The 19961-nt window shown below is 45.0% G+C and overlaps 1 protein-coding gene across 3 annotated transcripts in view; it reads left to right on the top strand.

The window, feature by feature from the left end:
* AVIL (advillin) overlaps positions 1-19961 on the top strand; it is an 88909-nt gene that overhangs the window by 50794 nt on the left and 18154 nt on the right. For all 3 annotated transcript variants that reach the window (XM_083169436.1, XM_083169435.1, XM_083169434.1), the window contains 9 exons: positions 3417-3495; positions 7043-7141; positions 7645-7798; positions 10106-10206; positions 11061-11198; positions 11769-11927; positions 14204-14383; positions 15254-15399; positions 16023-16167. In XM_083169436.1, coding sequence (XP_083025562.1) covers positions 3417-3495; positions 7043-7141; positions 7645-7798; positions 10106-10206; positions 11061-11198; positions 11769-11927; positions 14204-14383; positions 15254-15399; positions 16023-16167 — 1201 coding nt within the window. The remainder of the gene's footprint in view (positions 1-3416; positions 3496-7042; positions 7142-7644; positions 7799-10105; positions 10207-11060; positions 11199-11768; positions 11928-14203; positions 14384-15253; positions 15400-16022; positions 16168-19961) is intronic.

The raw sequence follows: 19961 nt of genomic DNA, 5'->3' as shown, positions 1-19961 counted from the left end.
CACAAATTATGCGACACACCGCAAAGCCCATTACACATGTGACACACCGCAAAGCCCATTACACATTGTGACACACAGCAATGCCCGTTACACATTATGTGACACACAGCAATGCCCGTTACACATTATGTGACACACAGCAAAGCCCGTTACACATTATGTGACACACAGCAATGCCCGTTACACATTATGGGACACACCGCAAAGCCCGTTACACATTATGGGACACACCGCAAAGCCTGTTACACATTGTGACACACCGCAAAGCCCATTACACATTATGTGACACCGCAAAGTCCATTACACATTAAGCGACACACCGCAAAGCCCGTTACACATTAAGCGACACACCGCAAAGCCCGTTACACATTAGGCAACAATTACAAACTTACCGCGTTAATTCTTTTTCTGTCCCACGCTGCTCTTCAGGCAGCGCGGCTCCTCTCTGCTTCACAGGTGTAGGAGTATGAGAGGAAGTGCACACAAGCATGTGGGAGTATGAGAGGCCATTTAATAATGCAACAGTAGCAGGAGTGGGGGGCATGTGTGCATGCTGCTGCAGGGCCACCATCAGGAGATGGAAAATGGGACTGGTGTCTCAGGCCCAAAGACCCCTGGGCGGCATAGAAGGAGATTGTGGAGCCAGATACAAAGCTCCTGAGCTTCAGGAGACCGGTGTTACTTCCGCCCCTAGGACTGTCTGTCTCTGCTCTGACTCAAGCAGAATGGTGGACTGACTGAGTCTGGCTGGCAGCCAAACTTGTAGAGACAGCGCAGCAGCATTTTGAATGTGCCGCTCTCTTGAAGTAAATCACAGCTCACGTACAGGCAGCCAATCAGGATGAGCGACTGCCTATCTGTGAGCACTCACTGACAGCAGCAAAGTCAAAATGCCCCTGCGCTGTCTCCAGAAGTTTGGCTGTCAGTCCCCGATCTGCTTGTCAGAGCAGAGACAGCCAGTACTACGGGCTAAAGTAGCAGCAGTCTCCTAAAGCTCAGGAGCTTTGTATCTGCTACCATGGTTTCCTAGTGGGGACTGTACTGGAGCACGAGGAGCCTGGAGGGAAGTGGGGGTTGTAGGCGGCGGGGAGGGTATCGGTGGCAGCCGGCGGGGAGCAGGAGGTGGCGGCCGTGCCTCTCTGTGGACACAGCCACCACCGCACATCACATCAACGTCCGTACCACTGCACTGCCAGGCCTGCGGCCCTGCGCTAGGCAGACAGTCCCTCCTCCCTCGCAGTCTTTCTTCTGGACTAGCGCCCCCGCCCATCTCCCCGCCCGGCTCCTTACTGTGCTCGCTGCTCTCCTCTCTCCCCTCCGGCGAGCAGCTTCACCTAATACAGGCGGCTGCGGTTCCCTAAAAAAAAGACAAAACCCAAGCACGATGCAGGGGAGTGCTTGCTGTCTATCGGGCCCCCCCAGCCGCCGGGCCCCATAGCAGCTGCATCCCCTGCACCCATGGTAGTTCCGCCACTGTTCAGAGGTAAGAGTCCTGGTTAGTGACAACCATGCGGCAGCACGACAATCACTTCCCCCGCCGTCGCTCCTTATCAGCCAATATCGGTGTCAAATGGGAATCGTTTAGTGCGTATGGGGCTTTACACTTTGGGTGAGAAATTGGCAGCACAATTTGCAGAATGAAAAATACAGTTTCAAACTTACAAAAAGTGATAAACATTCTTAATATTGGTTTAGACTGGTGTTTCCCAAACCGGCTCCTTCAGGAGCCTTAACAGTCCAGGTTTTAAGGATACTCCTGCTTGTGCATAGATGGTACTTTAAGTTACCTGTGCTTAAGAATGGGTTTTCTTAAAACCTGAACTGTTAGGGTGCCTTGACTCGTTTAACAAGTGTACTGGTGTAGACCTATGCAAGGCTAAAAGGAGCAGTTTTCAAAAAAAGTTTTATATCAGGAAAGAGTCGGTTCTAAAAGTATGTAGTCAATATGTCAACATTGTGAATGTGAACAGTAACCAAGTGGACTTCAGAGATTAAGGGACCATTTATCAACAAGTGATAAAACTCCTTGAGCATGATGACTGGCGCTCCAGCCAATCAGTTCAGTTCCCTGTTGAGAGATGATTAGCTGGAGCACCAGTTATCATTCTGAATGAGTTTTAACAAAGCGTTTTAAAATGGGCACTTAAGGGTTACAGTTAGGCAGGTCCTACACAACCTATACGCACAGCACGGTCTCAATTCAGTGCCCCGGGTGACCACACAGATAAGAAGTAGTAGTAGTAGTAGTACGTTTATTTATATGGCGCCGCAAAGTGTCCGCAGCGCCGTACATAGCAAACAAAAAAAAATGACGAGGTAACGTACAGGGTGTGTTGAAAAATACAGTATAAATGGGGGTATAGCTGGTAGAACTAAAATCAGCATCAGTTCAGAAGTAGGTGTCAAAATTGTCAAGGAGACTAAAGATGAAGTAGAGGAAGGGAAGAACAGGACAGGAGCACAGGTGAGGTAAAGAGGTAGGGTGAGTACGTGAGGAAGGAGGGCCCTACTCATAAGAGTTAACATACTAAAAATAGGTGGGTGGACGAACGAAAAACAATAGGATAAGTAGGAACGGAGGGGAACGGAGGCAGGATAAGAGGATCAAAAGAGGTTAGGAGGAGGGATAGGCTAGTCGAAAAAAGTGGGTTTTGAGGGAGCGCTTGAAGGAGGTAAGGGAATCAGAAAGCCTGATGGGTGGCGGGAGGTTGTTCCAGTGCAGGGGGGCAGCGCGAGAGAAGTCTTGGACACGGGAGTGGGAGGAGGTGATTAGGTGAGAGGTCAGTCGGCGGTCAGTGATGGAGCGAAGAGGACGGGAGGGAGTGTGGATAGAGATCAGTGAAGAGAGGTAAGGAGCGGTGGAGGAGGAGAGAGCTTTGTAGGTGGTGGTGAGGAGTTTAAAGAGAACTCGGAAAGGAATGGGGAGCCAGTGAAGAGATAGACAGAGGGGGGAGGCGGAGGTAGAGCGGCGGGAGAGGAAGATGAGCCTAGCAGCAGCGTTAAGAATGGATTGGAGAGGTGCGAGGCGGGTGAGAGGTAGCCCGGAGAGAAGGATGTTGCAGTAGTCAAGGCGGGAGATGACAAGAGAGTGAATGAGAATTTTGGTCGCGTCAGTGGAGAGGAAAGGACCCTAGAGCTCCCCTCCCTCTTTCTTGTGCTGGTGGTGACATGCTACCTGCTGCTTTCCACCAGTAATAGGTTGAGTCTGCCCCCAGGGTTCGGGTTGGTTTAGGGCTATAGCGTTATAAATATGCTATGTTGATATGCCAAAAGATAACCTGCACAACCACTGCATCTAAAATGACAGAAGATTGTACTTTTTACCTAGTTACACTTGATTATTCAGCAGTTCAGAGAAAAGTGAAGGTGATAACTGTAATGTAACAATGCAATTTACACCTCTTGCTTCATGTCAGTGTTTCAGATGCTAATGGAAAGATGGAGGTGACAGAAATAGCGACACGTCCATTAGTTCAGGAATCTCTGAATCACCAGGTACGTGCATGTGTAGACAGGACTTCTCACACACCGCACTGCTGGCATTATCCATACATGGGTGACCGATAGAAGGGTTTACTCATTTAAAAATATGTTTGTGTTCTGAATGTGAAAATGATGTCTGCTTTTCTGTTCCATGTAAAAGCCTTCTGTTCTTGCAGAGTGATGCAGTGGAGAGAGATAAATGACCCGATTCAGCCCTGATAGCAGGGCTGCAAATTCGCGATCATCGAAGGGCAGTACATGGGCGGGATATACTAAAGGGAAAACGTGGGTTTTACCGCATTTTCTGATGTACCATTACCTGTCCGCCCGTCTCCGCCGGGCAAGGTATAGCCACCTCAGGGTGGTGATACCTTATAGAAGCCTATGGGCTTCTATCGCGCCCACGTGAAAACACCCCCCCCCCCCCCGTCCTCCATCCTCCATCGATCTTCTCCTCCCTCAGCAGGTGTCACAGCCGGGAGGACATCCGGCTGCAGGGGAGGGAGGGGGGGGGGGAGGAGGGGGAGAAGAGACACTGGGAACACTGACAGCCGCCGGGATGTGACGGAGACCCCCGCACACCACATTACAGGTATCGCGGGGGTCTCCGTCACCGCACCCCGATGCTAGCTGTACTAACATATGCGGTAGCATCGCGGCGATGTATATTAATACATCCCGCCCTCTGTAATGTGGTGTGCGGGGGTCTCCCTCACATCCCGACGGCTATCTGTGTCTCCCCGGCGTCTCCTCCTCCTCCTCCCGCCCCCCCTGCAGCCGGATGTCCTCCCAGCTATGACACCTGCTGGGGGAGGAGGAGATCGTTGGAGGACGGGAGGTGGGGTTGCGCGGGCGGCGATAGAAGCCTATGGGCTTCTATAGGGTATCGCCACCCCAATGTGGCGATACCCTACCCAGCGGAGACGGGGCGGACGGGTAATGGTACATAGGAAAATGCGGTAAAACCCCTGTTTTACCGCATTTTCCCTTTAGTACATCCCGCCCTCTGTGCGATCACAGGCTCTGAATGTCTGTAATCGGTAGCTGCTCACTGTGTGTGCGTACTGCAGTTTGGGGACATGCCGCCAGTGTTTTCTAGGTGTTCCCCAGAAAACAAAGGCATTCCTTGGCCGTTGGGAGGAAGGGCTGCTGACGTAATCAGCGGCTTCCTTCTCACCACGGCTGTCGCAGCGCCGAATAACTCCTGGCTTATTTGGTGCTGTGATTGGGGGAAATCCATTTGCTGGTGAATGCATGGCTTTGAACAAATTTACAGCCGTGCACAGGGGCAGACATTAGCATGTGTGGGAGGGGCAGCATTTACCTGATCGCTGGGCTCTGAAGATTCACAGTCCAGTGATCAAGTCTGAATCGGGCCCAAAGTACCAATTTTTCAAACATGACAGTTAGGAGCTGATGAGCTAGTATTTTATTTCTCTCCAATTTATCACTCCCCAAGGCTTAGTGCATCTGCATGAGATAGCAGTATTGGCCCAGACTGGTCCTCCCTCTCTCCCCTTTCCTTGAACGCCCATCCTACTCCAATCTAAATAGTAGAGTAAATGAACCTTCAGCAGTACAGAAAGGAAATTGCTATTGAACACGCACTGAAAAAGGACATTGGTGGTTTTAATGGGCTTTTCCCACTATTTCTTGCAGACCTTGTTCTAGAAGGAAAGGTGTGTGTGTGTGTGTGTGTGTGTGTGTGTGTGTGTGTGTTTGTGTCTTAGACAAGTCATAAGAAAGCATTGTCAAGATAAATTTTGGTTGTGAGACTGCGCACTAAGTGCAGATGTGCGGAGTTAGCTGCTAGAAAAGTGCAGAAGATCAAACTGCAGAGGTGAGAGATAATTGGAGGAATTTCTGCGCTTTACCCCTATGTAAAATGATGAATGGAAATGAAAGCTTAATTCTCAAAAAGCTTTTTATTGGTACAAAAAACAGCGTGATATAGACTGATCAGTGTCAGGTATATACAGTGAAATAGGGAAAGCACGTAAAGGGATTGAGGGTAAGAATGTCTGTCACACAATTGTGGCACTTGATTCTTGTTCTGAGCAGTGAGTGCTGGCCTGTCCCAATAGCCTTCTGAGGGTATCCCCTGGGGCTCTCTAGCTACGTCACTAGTGCTGTTATTCTGGTTGGGACGGTAGTTAGTCTGCACAAATAGGGGTTCAGTGGGTTGGTCAGGAGCAAACTGATCAGTGGGGTGGGGGGATGAATATATCGCCCAATACAGTTCCTGGTGTGGAGGACTGGATCAGATGAGCGTAGTCCGGAGGCAATCGGCAGCGGGGGTGAATACAGTACGTTGGTGGGTGGTGAGCGTGTGCGCTGGGTGGCACCGGAGGACGGCGACCCTTACCTCGGGTGGTGCACCCGCACTGGCTGCGTCTCGGTCCCTCGTCGCTGGCGGCTTGCTTCTGGTGCTGGTTGCTGGAAGTCCCGGGCTGCTCCTGCAGCTCCGGGTGCACGGTGCTTCTACGTTGGCCGGTGTTACTTCCGGGTCGGGCGATCTCGCGAGATCTCGTCCGCCGGGAGCGTACCTGACCAGACGGAGCTCCGTGTGCTCAACACCTAGGGGTTGGAGGAGACTTGGGTGTACAGGAGTGTTAGGATTCTTAGAAGGCCCACGGGCCGAAACGCGTCGGAGACATACTCATCCTAACACTCCTGTACACCCAAGTCTCCTCCAACCCCCAGGTGTTGTGCACACGAAGCTCCGTTTGGTCAGGTACGCTCCCGGCGGACAAGATCTCGCGAGATCGCCCGACCCGGAAGTAACACCGGCCAACGTAGAAGCACCGTGCACCCGGAGCTGCAGGAGCAGCCCGGGACTTCCAGCAACCAGCACCAGAAGCAAGCCGCCAGCGACGAGGGACCGAGACGCAGCCAGTGCGGGTGCACCACCCGAGGTAAGGGACGCCGTCCTCCGGTGCCACCCAGCGCACACGCTCACCACCCACCAACGTACTGTATTCACCCCTGCTGCCGATTGCCTCCGGACTACGCTCATCTGATCCAGTCCTCCACACCAGGAACTGTATTGGGCGATATATTCATCCCCCCACCCCACTGATCAGTTTGCTCCTGACCGTCCTGACCAACCCACTGAACCCCTATTTGTGCAGACTAACTACCGTCCCAACCAGAATAACAGCACTAGTGACGTAGCTAAAAAAGCCCCAGGGGATACCCTCAGAAGGCTATTGGGACAGGCCAGCACTCACTGCTCAGAACAAGAATCAAGTGCCACAATTGTGTGACATAGACATTCTTACCCTCAATCCCTTTACGTGCTTTCCCTATTTCACTGTATATACCTGACACTGATCAGTCTATATCACGCTGTTTTTTGTACCAATAAAAAGCTTTTTGAGAATTAAGCTTTCTTTTCCATTCATCATTTTACATAGGGGTAAAGCGCAGAAATTCCTCCAATTATAAGAAAGCATTGTACTGAGTGTATAAATGGTAAGCTTGCATTTTATGTACAATTACCAGGAATAACAGATTTTGTTCCAACTTGTTTGTGTTTTTTCCCGTTTTGTTTTCCCAGGACTGTTACATCTTAGATCAGGGTGGGACCAAAATATATGTATGGAAGGGAAAAGGTGCCACAAAGGCTGAGAAGCAAACCGCAATGTCCAAAGCATTGGTAAGTGGTGATGATGATGATGACGACGTTACTGAATGAAAAAAATATGTACTAGGACTTTTGATTTAGTGAAGTAGTCCTGCAGCAATACACTATACACTCATTATAAGGTGGCAGATGTAGCTTAAAGGCCTAACGTTATATGATGCATGATGAGCAACAGTCACATTACTCCTGAAACATTTCATGATTGTATTGATTTTGTGAACAGTCAGAGCTGTGTGTACTAATGTACATAGGAACCACCCTGCATTAGGGTTTATATTAGCCATATGGAATATCTGGTTATTACATGATCTGCAACTTTGCCCAGAAACCGCAGAAGGGACAGTCATTTGGTGCATGTGGGAGGGGCACAGGGTGTAACATGGTGCATTCTAGGGGGACAAATATGGAGTAGAAATATGCATAGACCCCCTAATATATACTTAGGCCTAGTGGAAACAGAACATAGTTCTCCAGATATCCCAAATAATTATTATGCTATGATATGACTTTAACAGGAGTTTATTAAGATGAAGTCCTATCCGCACAGTACCAATGTGGAAACCATTAATGATGGCGCAGAGTCTGCAATGTTCAAACAGCTCTTCCAGAAGTGGGCCGTGAAAGACCAGTCTGTTGGAATGGGACCGACCTTCCATGCCAGTAAGATTGGTGAGTAGTTAATATTTCTCAGAGACCAGATATGAACAGATTATCCTGACCACTTTTGTCTGGAGACCAATAAAAGCATCATTAAGTTGTGTCTGGGATACTGTGAGTGACCAATGCAGGCCCACCCTCCTGAGCCCCCTTATTCTGCTCTTCTTTTGACTTATGTGGCATTTCAGATGGGGCAATTTGCCATCTACTGAACACCAGGCACCTACAGCTGAAACCTGTACATGGTAAAGCACACTCAGCAACCTGCTGACCTCCGACTGCTGTAAATCTACAAATCCCTGCCTGCAGTGAGAAGGAGAAGCCATATTGGGACTGTAGCTACAAAAACACAGTGATACGGGGTGCCTACGCCTGCTTTAGTGCAATACATACTTGCCTCTATGCTCTCTGACAAGCAACTTTTATTTTTTTGTGGTTAAGTCTGTAGATAAACATTCCTTATTACTCTATATAGTGACGATCTGGAATGATCCAGTAAGATTCCATTCAAATGAAAGCTAAAAAGAAAAGTGATTTGCTTCTGATATCCCTTTTACTTCAGGCTTAATACGTGGCTTCTTTAATAAGCATGTATAAGGACCATAGCTCCACGCATGTGCTAGTTGTAGTTCCCAGGTAGGGTAACTTCTGATGCTTCTCAGAGGAAACTCTTTATTATTATTACCAGTAATTTATATAGGGCACATATTCCACAGCGCTTTACAAAGAATATTTGAACATTCACATCAGTCCCTGCCCCAGTGTAGCCTACCACATGTGCACACACACACACACACACACACACACACACACACACACACACACACACACACACACACACACATTGGTTCTAGGATAAAAATATTTTTTTTATTCTGTTTTTATTGAAAATATCAAGTAAACAATACAAAATGTCCAATCAGTAAATGACCTACATTGTGAGTAAAAAAGAACCCCACAAGAAATGTAAAATACAGCACCAGTCTGATATAAGTTGAAATGCAAATAGTCTCAAAGTGCTGGATAAATTCATAAATAATTACTGAGCACATAAATAAGCATTAACCAGTGAGAATAAGAAGAGTAGAAAAGGAGTAAGTGAAGGGTGAGGATAGGGAAGACCTGCGACCAAGACGGGAAGGCTATGGATACAGTGGTAGTATCCTTACAATGAAACCACAACAAGCTCGTTAACCAAGAACATATAGTTTTTATAGGACGCAGAGGACTTATACTCCAACCAGGGGAGCCAGACTGTCATGAATTCTGTTTGTTTATCTTTTGAAGTAAGAAGCGCTTCTTCCATATTTTGGTAATAATCAATTTTTGAGATCCACATTTTCCTCGTAGGAGGGCTGGTAGACTTCCAGAGGGAAGAGATTATTGCCAGGGCAGCAATAGCGAAGTGTCTTATTAACGAGGCTTTGTGGTTCGTAATGGACATTTTCGAGTAGTTTATGAACCAAAAGTCTGGGTCAGAAGGAACTGGAACTCCCAGTATCTCTTGTGAGGTAACCATAATGTCAGCCCAAAAGGGGTTTGAGTATGGGGCAATCCCACCAAACGTGAAGCATAGAGCCTGTAGCTCTTCTGCATCTCCAGCAAGAGGATGGTATGTGACTTATGTGAAGCACAGAAGGGAACGTGTACCATCTCATTCGTTCTAGGATAACATTTTTTTGGGAGCCAATGAACCTACCATTATATTTTAGGATTGTAGGGGGAAATGGGAGTACTCGGAGGAAACCCACGCAAGCACAGGGAGAATATACAAACTCTGCACAGTTAGAGCCATGGTGGGAATTGAACCCATGACCTCAGTGCTGTGAGGCAGTAATACTAACCATAACACCGTCCATGCTGCACGCATTAGATAAGTCTTCAGGCTACAGTGGTGTTAGCTGCTTATGGGGCTCTGCTAATGCCCCATTAGCAATGTGAAGTGCTGCTGTGATCTTTAAGCTGTGCTGTTAAATAACCCCTGGGCTTAAAGTGGTCCTTGAGAGGTGGGGATTAATTTCCCTCTGCTGCCTAATTACCCCCCTCCCATCTCCCCCATTAGGCAGGGCCAGTGGTAGAGTTTTTTTGTACCCCCTGCAAACTTTAACGATTCTCTGTTAGAATTACTGTGCATCACCAAGGTAGAGTTTGAACTAGTTCCACCTCACCATTGCAGGTGGTGGAACTCCGTTCCACCACCCACTCCCCTGAATAATCCAATATTTTAAATTGAGACATTTATCTGCAAATAGATGTTTTACAAAGATTGACCACAGTCTACAGGTGAATAAATAGATCTCGTGCCATTGTGCATTACAGCTAAAGTCAGCCAGGAGAAATTTGATGCCTCTTTACTCCATGCAAAGCCAGAATTGGCCGCACAAGAGCGAATGGTGGATGATGGAAGCGGCAGTGTAGAGGTAGGAGTGTACTTTCCCTTTTTTTTTTTTTTTTTTTTTAAGTTTGTTGATTTGTCTTTTATGCTCGAAGATGACTGAGTACTAGAGTTTGCATTGAATGATCTGGTAAGAAACTGATGGTTGCAAGCACTAGAGAGCATAGTGCTACAAAGAGCACTCATACTCATACTCATGCGCTGCACTCATTATAGTAGTAGAGTATTGAGGTGTGGAATGTGCCACACTGAACTGGAGTGCATTACGTAGAATGTATACTAGGACTTGCAGTCTGAAGTGCATTGCATAGGACAGAGTGTAGTACTAGCAGACAGAAACCAGAAGAGCCTTGAATAGGAAGCTCTATTCCCAGATAGGCTCCTTGGAACATCTGATTCTAGAGCGACTTCTAGTTGTGATGAATGAGTCAGCTGACCAGACTCAAGATGATGGCACTAATGATATGAGAGATGATCCTAACCTTCCCGTGTCTTGGGCAGCCAGAGGGAGCCCTAAAGCTTTGAAGCTGCAGCAACATGCCATGTAATGGGGCTGGAAGCCGTTGTGTGGCATAGGGTAGGTGCAAGTAGCAATAGTGCGCATGATGCTGTACTAATGGTGGCAGGTCTAGAAGCGGCATTACAGCTGGTATGAGTGCTATCTGTGGGCATAGCAGTGTTTGCACATTCAGGTACACAACGTGACTGTAGCATTTCCATGTTCTCACGCCAAGTACGTCGTGTATGGATGCAAAAGCAGGCGCAGCAGCGTCCACCTCTGAATCAGGCCTATAATCAGTCTGAAGCCTAGACTTGTGTTAGGGAATTGGGATTGCCTTATAGAAGTATTATACAATACTGACATAGATGTATTCTCAGGTGTGGAGGATTGAGAACCTGGACTTGGTACCAGTGGAAAAGCAGTGGTATGGATTTTTCTTTGGTGGTGACTGTTATCTTGTACTCTACACCTACCACGTGAACAAGAAACCACATTATATACTCTACATATGGCAGGTAAGAGTGACCTATGCACGATAGTATCTGTTTCCTGGGTCAACGGTGACTAGGTCAACACCTAAGAATGGTCGAGATACCATAGGTCGACAATAACAGAAGGTTGTCGCAAGCTTAAGGTAAACATGAACATGGTCAACACAAGATTTTTTTTGGGGTGGTTTAGACTGACTTGGTTCATGCTTTTCTATTCAAGTGGGCATAGAGTGAGAATTAAGTGTGCTGAGCGCAGTAAGGTGGCCCTGTGCTTGAAGCTAGCAGACGCTGTACATTAAAAAAGTGAACTTGTGTCAACCTTAAGCTTGCGTTGTCCTTCTATCCATGATGTTGACCATTTTTTGTCATCGACCTAGACATTGTTGACCCCCCCCCCCCCCCCATACCATAACCATGCATCACCGAGACAGTCAATGCATTATGTTGGTCTGCAGCTCATTACAAAAGAAAACAGACTGGCTGTAATGCTCCAAATTTGAATCCCTCTCTTAACTCTTCTGAAAAGCATGGTGGTAATACCATGGTGGTATAAAGCATTGTGCATATGTTTCCATAATGCGCTCTCTCCTGCAGGGTCGCCACTCATCTCAAGACGAACTGGCAGCCTCTGCCTACTTAGCTGTTCAGCTTGACCAGGACTTTAATGGGGAACCAGTGCAGGTGCGAGTGTGCATGGGGAAGGAGCCCCGACATTTCATGGCCATCTTCAAAGGAAAGCTTGTCATATTTGAGGTAACACTTGCTACGGTGTTTTCCATATAGCCAGGAATCAACTCTTCAGTAATGATTCAACGATATATTTACTTGTTCTGTCCAATGATTCCCTCAAAAACCTGAACTTCTGAGCAGTTACTGCTTGTCCCAAAGCAATGAGTATCACCAATACTCAACATATTCTGAGTATTGTAAGTAATTCTAACTCTTCTGGTAATTTGTGCTACACCATATTACACACTAACAGCATCATTGCGAAAATAGAGACCAGCTCAAGTGTATGTAAACGTTTCAACGGTATTCTTCATTTTGTCCAAAACGTATAGTTCTTTTTGTCACTTAAATCCTAGCAAGAAATGAACAGAAACCTGAAAATTGATACTGAGCATAGCAATCCCAATCTGTAACAGCATTACTAATATAATACTGTGCAAACAAAACCGACTGAAATCTCTTCCGTTCATGTATATCCATGAGGTCTCAAATATACCTGTAAATTAGAATAGAGGTTAAATCTGAGTTAAGGTACTCTGAGGTAAATTTGAGACCTCCTACTGCAGATGGGAATGCAGTTAACCATTCCGGCGGATGGGATGGTAGAAGTCAGAATTCCGCCGCTGGCATCCCAACTAAAGGCCAGTAGGCCAACGCCAGAATCCTGATTGCTGGTGTCCCAGTTGTAGGTTAGGGTGAGGAAGGCTTAGGTTTAGGCACTAGCATCTTAGGCTGCAGGAAGGGAGGTAAGGTAAGGTTAGGTTTGGGATGTGGGGTATATCCCAGGCACAATGTAGGAGACCTTAACCTCCCTCTCCTGTTAGAATGCCTCCATAGGCATATAACTGTTGACAATACTTGATGGTTTTTGGAGTTGGTACTTCAGAATCCCTCTCCTGTGAAAATGCCTTCATAGGCCTATAGCAGTTTGTCATTTCAAGTATAATTTACCAAATGCCATTTTGAGTAGGTGTGCTTTTCAGCATTTGGTACATAAGGGTCAGACCACAGTGCCTATTAATAAGGGGGACTTCGGTCTGCAGTGCTAATTAGCCTTCAGCATGAGATTTATTTACAATCTGCTTTTGGCGGTAATTACATAGCTGGGAAACTAATTCTGCAGACATTTCAGTTTCTACATCAATTTATGAATTAAAAAATCTTAAGTACAGTAGGGCCAATAATCCTTTTTTTTTCTAAGAAAGATTATATTAAAATGTTAACTAAATAGATCTTACCGATTTTAACAAACTTGTGTAAAATATATCCTGGCTTTTTAATTAACAAGTGGAAATTCCAAAGCCAATGCCATAGCATTTTATCCCAAAAATATGTTTAAAGGTTTGTAAGGGAATTTGGTTGTACAATATCAATAAACTGCAAAAAGGAGAGAACAGTCAGGTTGATTCTGAGTTTGGAGCAAGTAACTTTGTGTATACGCAGAGAGAAAAACGGACTGTATGGGTAAGGGCGCACTATATGGCATATTAAATGTAACTTTTATTTATTAATAGTTCCCTAATTTCTGATGTGGGGTCAAAGTACAAGTAGCAGTGAAATATAGAGCCAGATGTATCAAGCTTCAAAAAATGATAAAATGGAGAGTGATAGCCAGCCAGCCAATCAGATCCTACCTGCCATGTAACTGGCTGGGTTTAAAAAAAAAATGACAGGTAGTAGCTGGTTGTTTATCACTCTCCACTTCATCACTTTTTTTGAAGCTTGATACATCTGGCCCTAAAACAATAGAATATAAATAAGCATACACTTATACATGGTGCTCAAAAGTTAGAATGGGTGTGTTAAAATCACTGGTTGGGTGTCCGTCTGTATTGTCTGAAACGGTATAGTCTAGTCGTAAGCTAGTGATCCTAGATTAAAAGGCGTAAGATCTCTGGAAGGACTCCTGTGACTTGAATGAACTAAAGCTGGCCATAATCAGAACGATTTTTAGTCCTGAACGCACAATTTTGATGGGTTGAACAATGCATTGTGTGGGTTTTGAGTGCACATGGTGTGGTTTTTCAGTATAATGTGTGGGTCTTGGTCGATCCTCCGATTTTATGTGCTCCACGTAAGATCTGAAGATGCTGCGAACAACCAGAATGCTGAGAGTTGCAGATCTTTCAATAGATCTTGTGTGAATAACCCCCAATGTTTTAATAATATTGCAATTCTTTATTCTATTACACTGTTTGACATTTTAGTGTACTTTTGTTATATGGTTATAATATATTAGTTTGCATGTATGAAGAAGTGTCTGGAGGAAAGCATCCTTGGTGGCTGTGTTTGCTTTGCAGGGAGGTACTTCCCGAAAAGGAAACCAGGAGCCTGAGCCACCTGTGAGGCTGTTCCAGATTCATGGGACTGAACCCTCAAACACCAAAGCAGTGGAAGTTCCAGCATACGCCTCTTCCCTTAACTCCAATGATGTGTTCTTGCTAAAGACACAGACAGAGCATTTCTTGTGGTATGGAAAGGTAAGCTTGAGCTAGCATGACGTTCTGCTGAAGCTACACCAGTTCATTACAGTCTGGCCGTCATTGCAGTATTCACATCACATGTTGTGTGTAGGTCACACAAATTTAAAAACAAAACCGTTTCTTTAAACCATAAAAATCTGTCAGTACTATAGTCAACCAGTTTTCCCCCAACTCCTCCCACCTCCAGCATGATGTCCCCTCATGGCGTGACCAGAGGAAGGGGGAAGAACCCCTGACACGGCCCCCTTCCCCCGTCCCAATTATGGCACTGCCATGTGGGCTCTTATCAGAACTCATGACCCAGTGATTGAAATTCATACATTCTAGTTAATTAGGAATCATTAAATAGATATGTTCTGATTTAATATTCAGGAACATATCTATCTGTCGATATATCACTGGTCTGTAGGATCATTTGTTCTAGGGATTAGCTTGTGAACCATGTCTTTCACAGATATATTGGTGATCTGACACATCCTTTGTGTATGGGCTATTCACCGACCACCTGTACATTTTCAGCAGAAACCAGAGGTCATTGACATTACAACTGGGCGCCTCTTATTGCAGTCATGACTGATTGGGCAGTGTGCACGCTACCCGATCTGGCTAGGGATAGTTCTACAGATTGAAACTGGGTACACAACAAAAGATATATCTGCACATTAAAGTGTTAATGAAACTATATAGACATCATATAATACCTGTTGGCAAAAGGTTTTTCAACATAATTTGTTCTTAATTTTCTCCATTGGTGGATCTAAGCACAAATCAAAATAGCACATAGCATTTCTAACACATGGTACCTTGAAACCTTATCATTTGTTTCTTATACATCTACACACATGTACACTTTGTTTCATATTGCAGGGCTCAAGTGGAGATGAACGAGAAATGGCCAAGCAGCTGGCAGCCATTTTGTCTGATGGCAGTGAGGAAACATTGGCAGAGGGACAGGAGACTGTAAAGTTTTGGGAGATGCTGGGTGGAAAGGCACCATATGCTAATGACAAGAGGTATCAAATTGTATTTGGATTATTGTACACAGTACAATTAACAATGGTGGCCATTAAGCTGGCAGCTACAGTATGTGATTATACAGTGACCAAGTATGGTCCATAAACACTTACATGATTTGTAATGCTATTATGGGGCCTATTAATGAAATTTCATGCAAACATTACTGAAAAATATTCCCGCATATCAGTGACATGTAATAGTATTGGGGCTATTTATTGTTGCAAAGAAGCTGGCAGAGATGGATCACTTGGGGTATATATATGGACGTGGAAAAAGTCCAGTGGATAACATGACTTGCATCTACTCGTGTAACACCCTCTAAAGTGCTTCCTATGTGGGTAACAAATAAGCAAACTCTGCATTTCCTCACATGGGAGTGGGAAGAGATTGGTTGGTACTTTCTCTTCCCAACACTTGGTAATTCTGCCCCTAGTACAATAACCACAATGTATGAAACCATGGCAAACGCTCAAATCAGTATCGTAAAATACATTTTTAAGTATGAAACATACATATGCTACTGTAGCTCATGTTAAGCCTTTACATACAGTATATACGTACATTAGATACTGTATGACTGTAATTTTTATTTTATTTTTACATCTGGATTTCCTGTCAGGCTCCAGCAGGTAGTAACTGACATCCACCCGCGGCTGTTTGCTTGTTCTAACAAGACTGGGCGCTTTATTGTAACCGAAGTCACAGACTTCAACCAAGATGACCTCGACCCTACTGATGTCATGCTCCTGGATACATGGGACCAGGTGAGCGCGGGACCAGCAAATGCCGCCATACCAGGGATGTGCGGTGAGGTAAACGGCTCAAGAGTCCCTGGCAAGTACCAGAGCCAGATTTGTGCACAATATATGAGCCATGGGGTACATGCCGGCATTATACACATGTGCAGCAGTATACACTGCTGGAGATTCGCTGAGTTTTGATAAGAGGTGTGCAGAAAAGGTAGCCAGGTGAGGCACTGCCTCATCTGCCATATACTTTTTTTACTCCAGAGTTTTGACTATTAAAAATGATTAGAATAATAAAAATAAGATAAAAAGACCAAATAACATATGGAAAAAACAAACAAAATTAAAATTCTAGAGATGAGAACTGTTGACATATGTCTGGCCTGCCAAGTCTACTGTCTTACTTCCTATAGTAATGTATCTGTAATTATCTTCGTCCATTTTTATAGTCGGGGGGGGGGTAATCATTCACTTTCATATATTTTCTGAACAATTACCCAAGGCCTTTCACCTCCACTGTACGGTAATAAGCCACATTCAGTGGAAGACCAAGTTTTCTTTTGGAATATATATATAAAGCATTCTTAGGCTTCTGGTAATTTATCGCATCATCGGTACGAGCATCTGGCATATAAGGGAGCTTGTTACCATACTGAGGCTGTTTATTTTAAAACATTCCTGAACTAAACCGTTCATTAGACACCGGTTAGCTATTTGTGTTCTATGTACTTGAAATATATTGTTGTTGTTTATTTGTGGCAATATGCAAATTATGATTTTTTAAATATTGCGTAAAGTTTAAGACCTTTGAAGTACTGTATAACATTACTTGAAATATGTTGTCTAATCAGGGACAATTTATAGTATTAATATGATATGAGAAGCAAATCGCATGAATGGGCTTCCACAATCCAGTTCCTAAGTCACACAAGACTGCTATGGAAACAATGTGTGGTCAATATTATGAAGTAAGGGTTCTAGAAGTGACGTTTAATAACCCCAAAGTACATAGAAAACAAACACCTGTCAAACATACACATTTTTTTATTATGGTGAATGAATTCTTAAAAACAAATCCTATGGCTGTAGGGCCATCCTAACGTATGGGCATACTGGGCTTATTGGGCAGCTGCCCTAGGGCACCACAACTCTAGGGGCCTTCGAGCAGGGGTTTGCTGGTGCCTCTGGAGTTACTTGTGAGTCTGGTAGAGATTGCTGTCCGGCTGCTTTGGTTGTGAGTTACACAAAATCAGAGCTGCCGGGAAACATTCTCTACCAGCCTGCAGCCAATCAGCTAATGGCTATAAGCATGCTAATTGCTGGATGGCTGATAGCAGGTGACAGGGAGACACTGTCGTAAGTTAATTATTATTTTTTTTTTTTAAACTTAAGTAGGGGCCACAGTGCATTGCTTTGCCTAAGGCCCACAATGACTTTAAGATGGCCCTGGGTACATGGCCTGAGATAGCAGCACATTCACCAGTTCTATTTGGCATTGAAATCGAATAGAAAAATAGACTATGCAGGCAAGACTATATTTTACTGATCTGTACTGTATAGTCCAAATCAAATCGATCCTGATGGACTAGCAGGGCAATCACACTGTGTGTACACCCCTGATGGGACCCATAGATTCATACTGCAAATGGCTGAATCTTTTGAGTCTGGTGGTGTGTACACACGCTTTGATTTCCTTTTAGATTCGATTCTCTTTCGATTTCCCCAAGTCCACCCCCTTTAGATTTGGCCTTTGTTTTCCCTACAATTTTACTTTCGAACTTTACCTTTGTATTTGATTCAATTTCGATCCCGATTCAATGTTCATTCGATTCACCTCTGGTACATCCTGCTTCTGCAGCTCCAGGGCAATGAATGAAGAAAATGGGCGGCCAGAGTGGCTGGATGATTCAAATCGAATCGAATGCCACAGTGTACACGTTAAAATAACTATATTGTATTTAGAGATGTGCACCGGACACTTTTTCGCGTTTTGGGTTTTGGGTTTTGGGTTCTGATTACCTTCAGGTTTTGGGTTCTAATGGGTTTTGCCAAAACACCCCCTAAAGGTTTTGGGTTCTGATTTTTTTGAAAAAAGCATAAAAATGGTTAACATTGCATAATTTAGGTGTTTTTTTGCTCCTATGCTATTATTAACCCCATCAGCTTTCTTCTCCACTCATTTACAGTCTATTCTGAAGACCTCACACCTCACAATATTGTTTTTAGGCCAAAATGTTGCACCGAGGTAGCTGGATGACTATGATAAGCAAGACAAATGGGCGGCACAAACACGTGGCCCATCTAGGAGTGGCACTGCAGTGGCAGATAGAAAAACTAGGCCCCAAAGAGCACATTATTCAAAAGAAAAAAAGAGGTGCAAGATGGAATTGTCCAAGGGCCCTCCCACCCAAACTAGGCCCCAAAGAGCACATCATTCAAAAGACAAAAAAGAGGTGCAAGATGGAATTGTCCTACGGCACTCCCACCCAAACTAGGCCCCAAAGAGCACATTATTCAAAAGACAAAAAAGAGGTGCAAGATGGAAGTGTCCAAGGGCACTCCCACCCAAACTAGGCCCCAAAGAGCACATTATTCAAAAGACAAAAAAGAGGTGCAAGATGGAATTGTCCTACGGCACTCCCACCCAAACTAGGCCCCAAAGAGCACATTATTCAAAAGATAAAAAAGAGGTGCAAGATGGAAGTGTCCAAGGGCACTCCCACCCAAACTAGGCCCCAAAGAGCACATTATTCAAAAGACAAAAAAGAGGTGCAAGATGGAATTGTCCTACAGCACTCCCACCCAAACTAGGCCCCAAAGAGCACATTATTCAAAAGACAAAAAAGAGGTGCAAGATGGAATTGTCCTACGGCACTCCCACCCAAACTAGGCCCCAAAGAGCACATTATTCAAAAGACAAAAAAGAGGTGCAAGATGGAATTGTCCTACGGCACTCCCACCCAAACTAGGCCCCAAAGAGCACATTATTCAAAAGATAAAAAAGAGGTGCAAGATGGAAGTGTCCAAGGGCACTCCCACCCAAACTAGGCCCCAAAGAGCACATTATTCAAAAGACAAAAAAGAGGTGCAAGATGGAAGTGTCCAAGGGCACTCCCACCCAAACTAGGCCCCAAAGAGCACATTATTCAAAAGACAAAAAAGAGGTGCAAGATGGAATTGTCCTACGGCACTCCCACCCAAACTAGGCCCCAAAGAGCACATTATTCAAAAGACAAAAAAGAGGTGCAAGATGGAATTGTCCTTGGGCCCTCCCACCCAAACTAGGCCCCAAAGAGCACATTATTCAAAAGATAAAAAAGAGGTGCAAGATGGAAGTGTCCAAGGGCACTCCCACCCAAACTAGGCCCCAAAGAGCACATTATTCAAAAGACAAAAAAGAGGTGCAAGATGGAATTGTCCTACAGCACTCCCACCCAAACTAGGCCCCAAAGAGCACATTATTCAAAAGACAAAAAAGAGGTGCAAGATGGAATTGTCCTACGGCACTCCCACCCAAACTAGGCCCCAAAGAGCACATTATTCAAAAGACAAAAAAGAGGTGCAAGATGGAAGTGTCCAAGGGCACTCCCACCCAAACTAGGCCCCAAAGAGCACATTATTCAAAAGACAAAAAAGAGGTGCAAGATGGAATTGTCCTACGGCACTCCCACCCAAACTAGGCCCCAAAGAGCACATTATTCAAAAGACAAAAAAGAGGTGCAAGATGGAATTGTCCTTGGGCCCTCCCACCCACCCTTATGTTGTATAAACAGGACACGCACACTTTAACAAACCAATCATTTCAGCCACAG

The sequence above is a fragment of the Crinia signifera genome, chromosome 2 (assembly GCF_055691185.1).
Source record: "Crinia signifera chromosome 2, ASM5569118v1, whole genome shotgun sequence".
NCBI classification, from domain to species: domain Eukaryota; kingdom Metazoa; phylum Chordata; class Amphibia; order Anura; family Myobatrachidae; genus Crinia; species Crinia signifera.
Note: the sequence above shows the minus strand (reverse complement) of the source record. Positions and strands in the feature narration are given on the sequence as shown.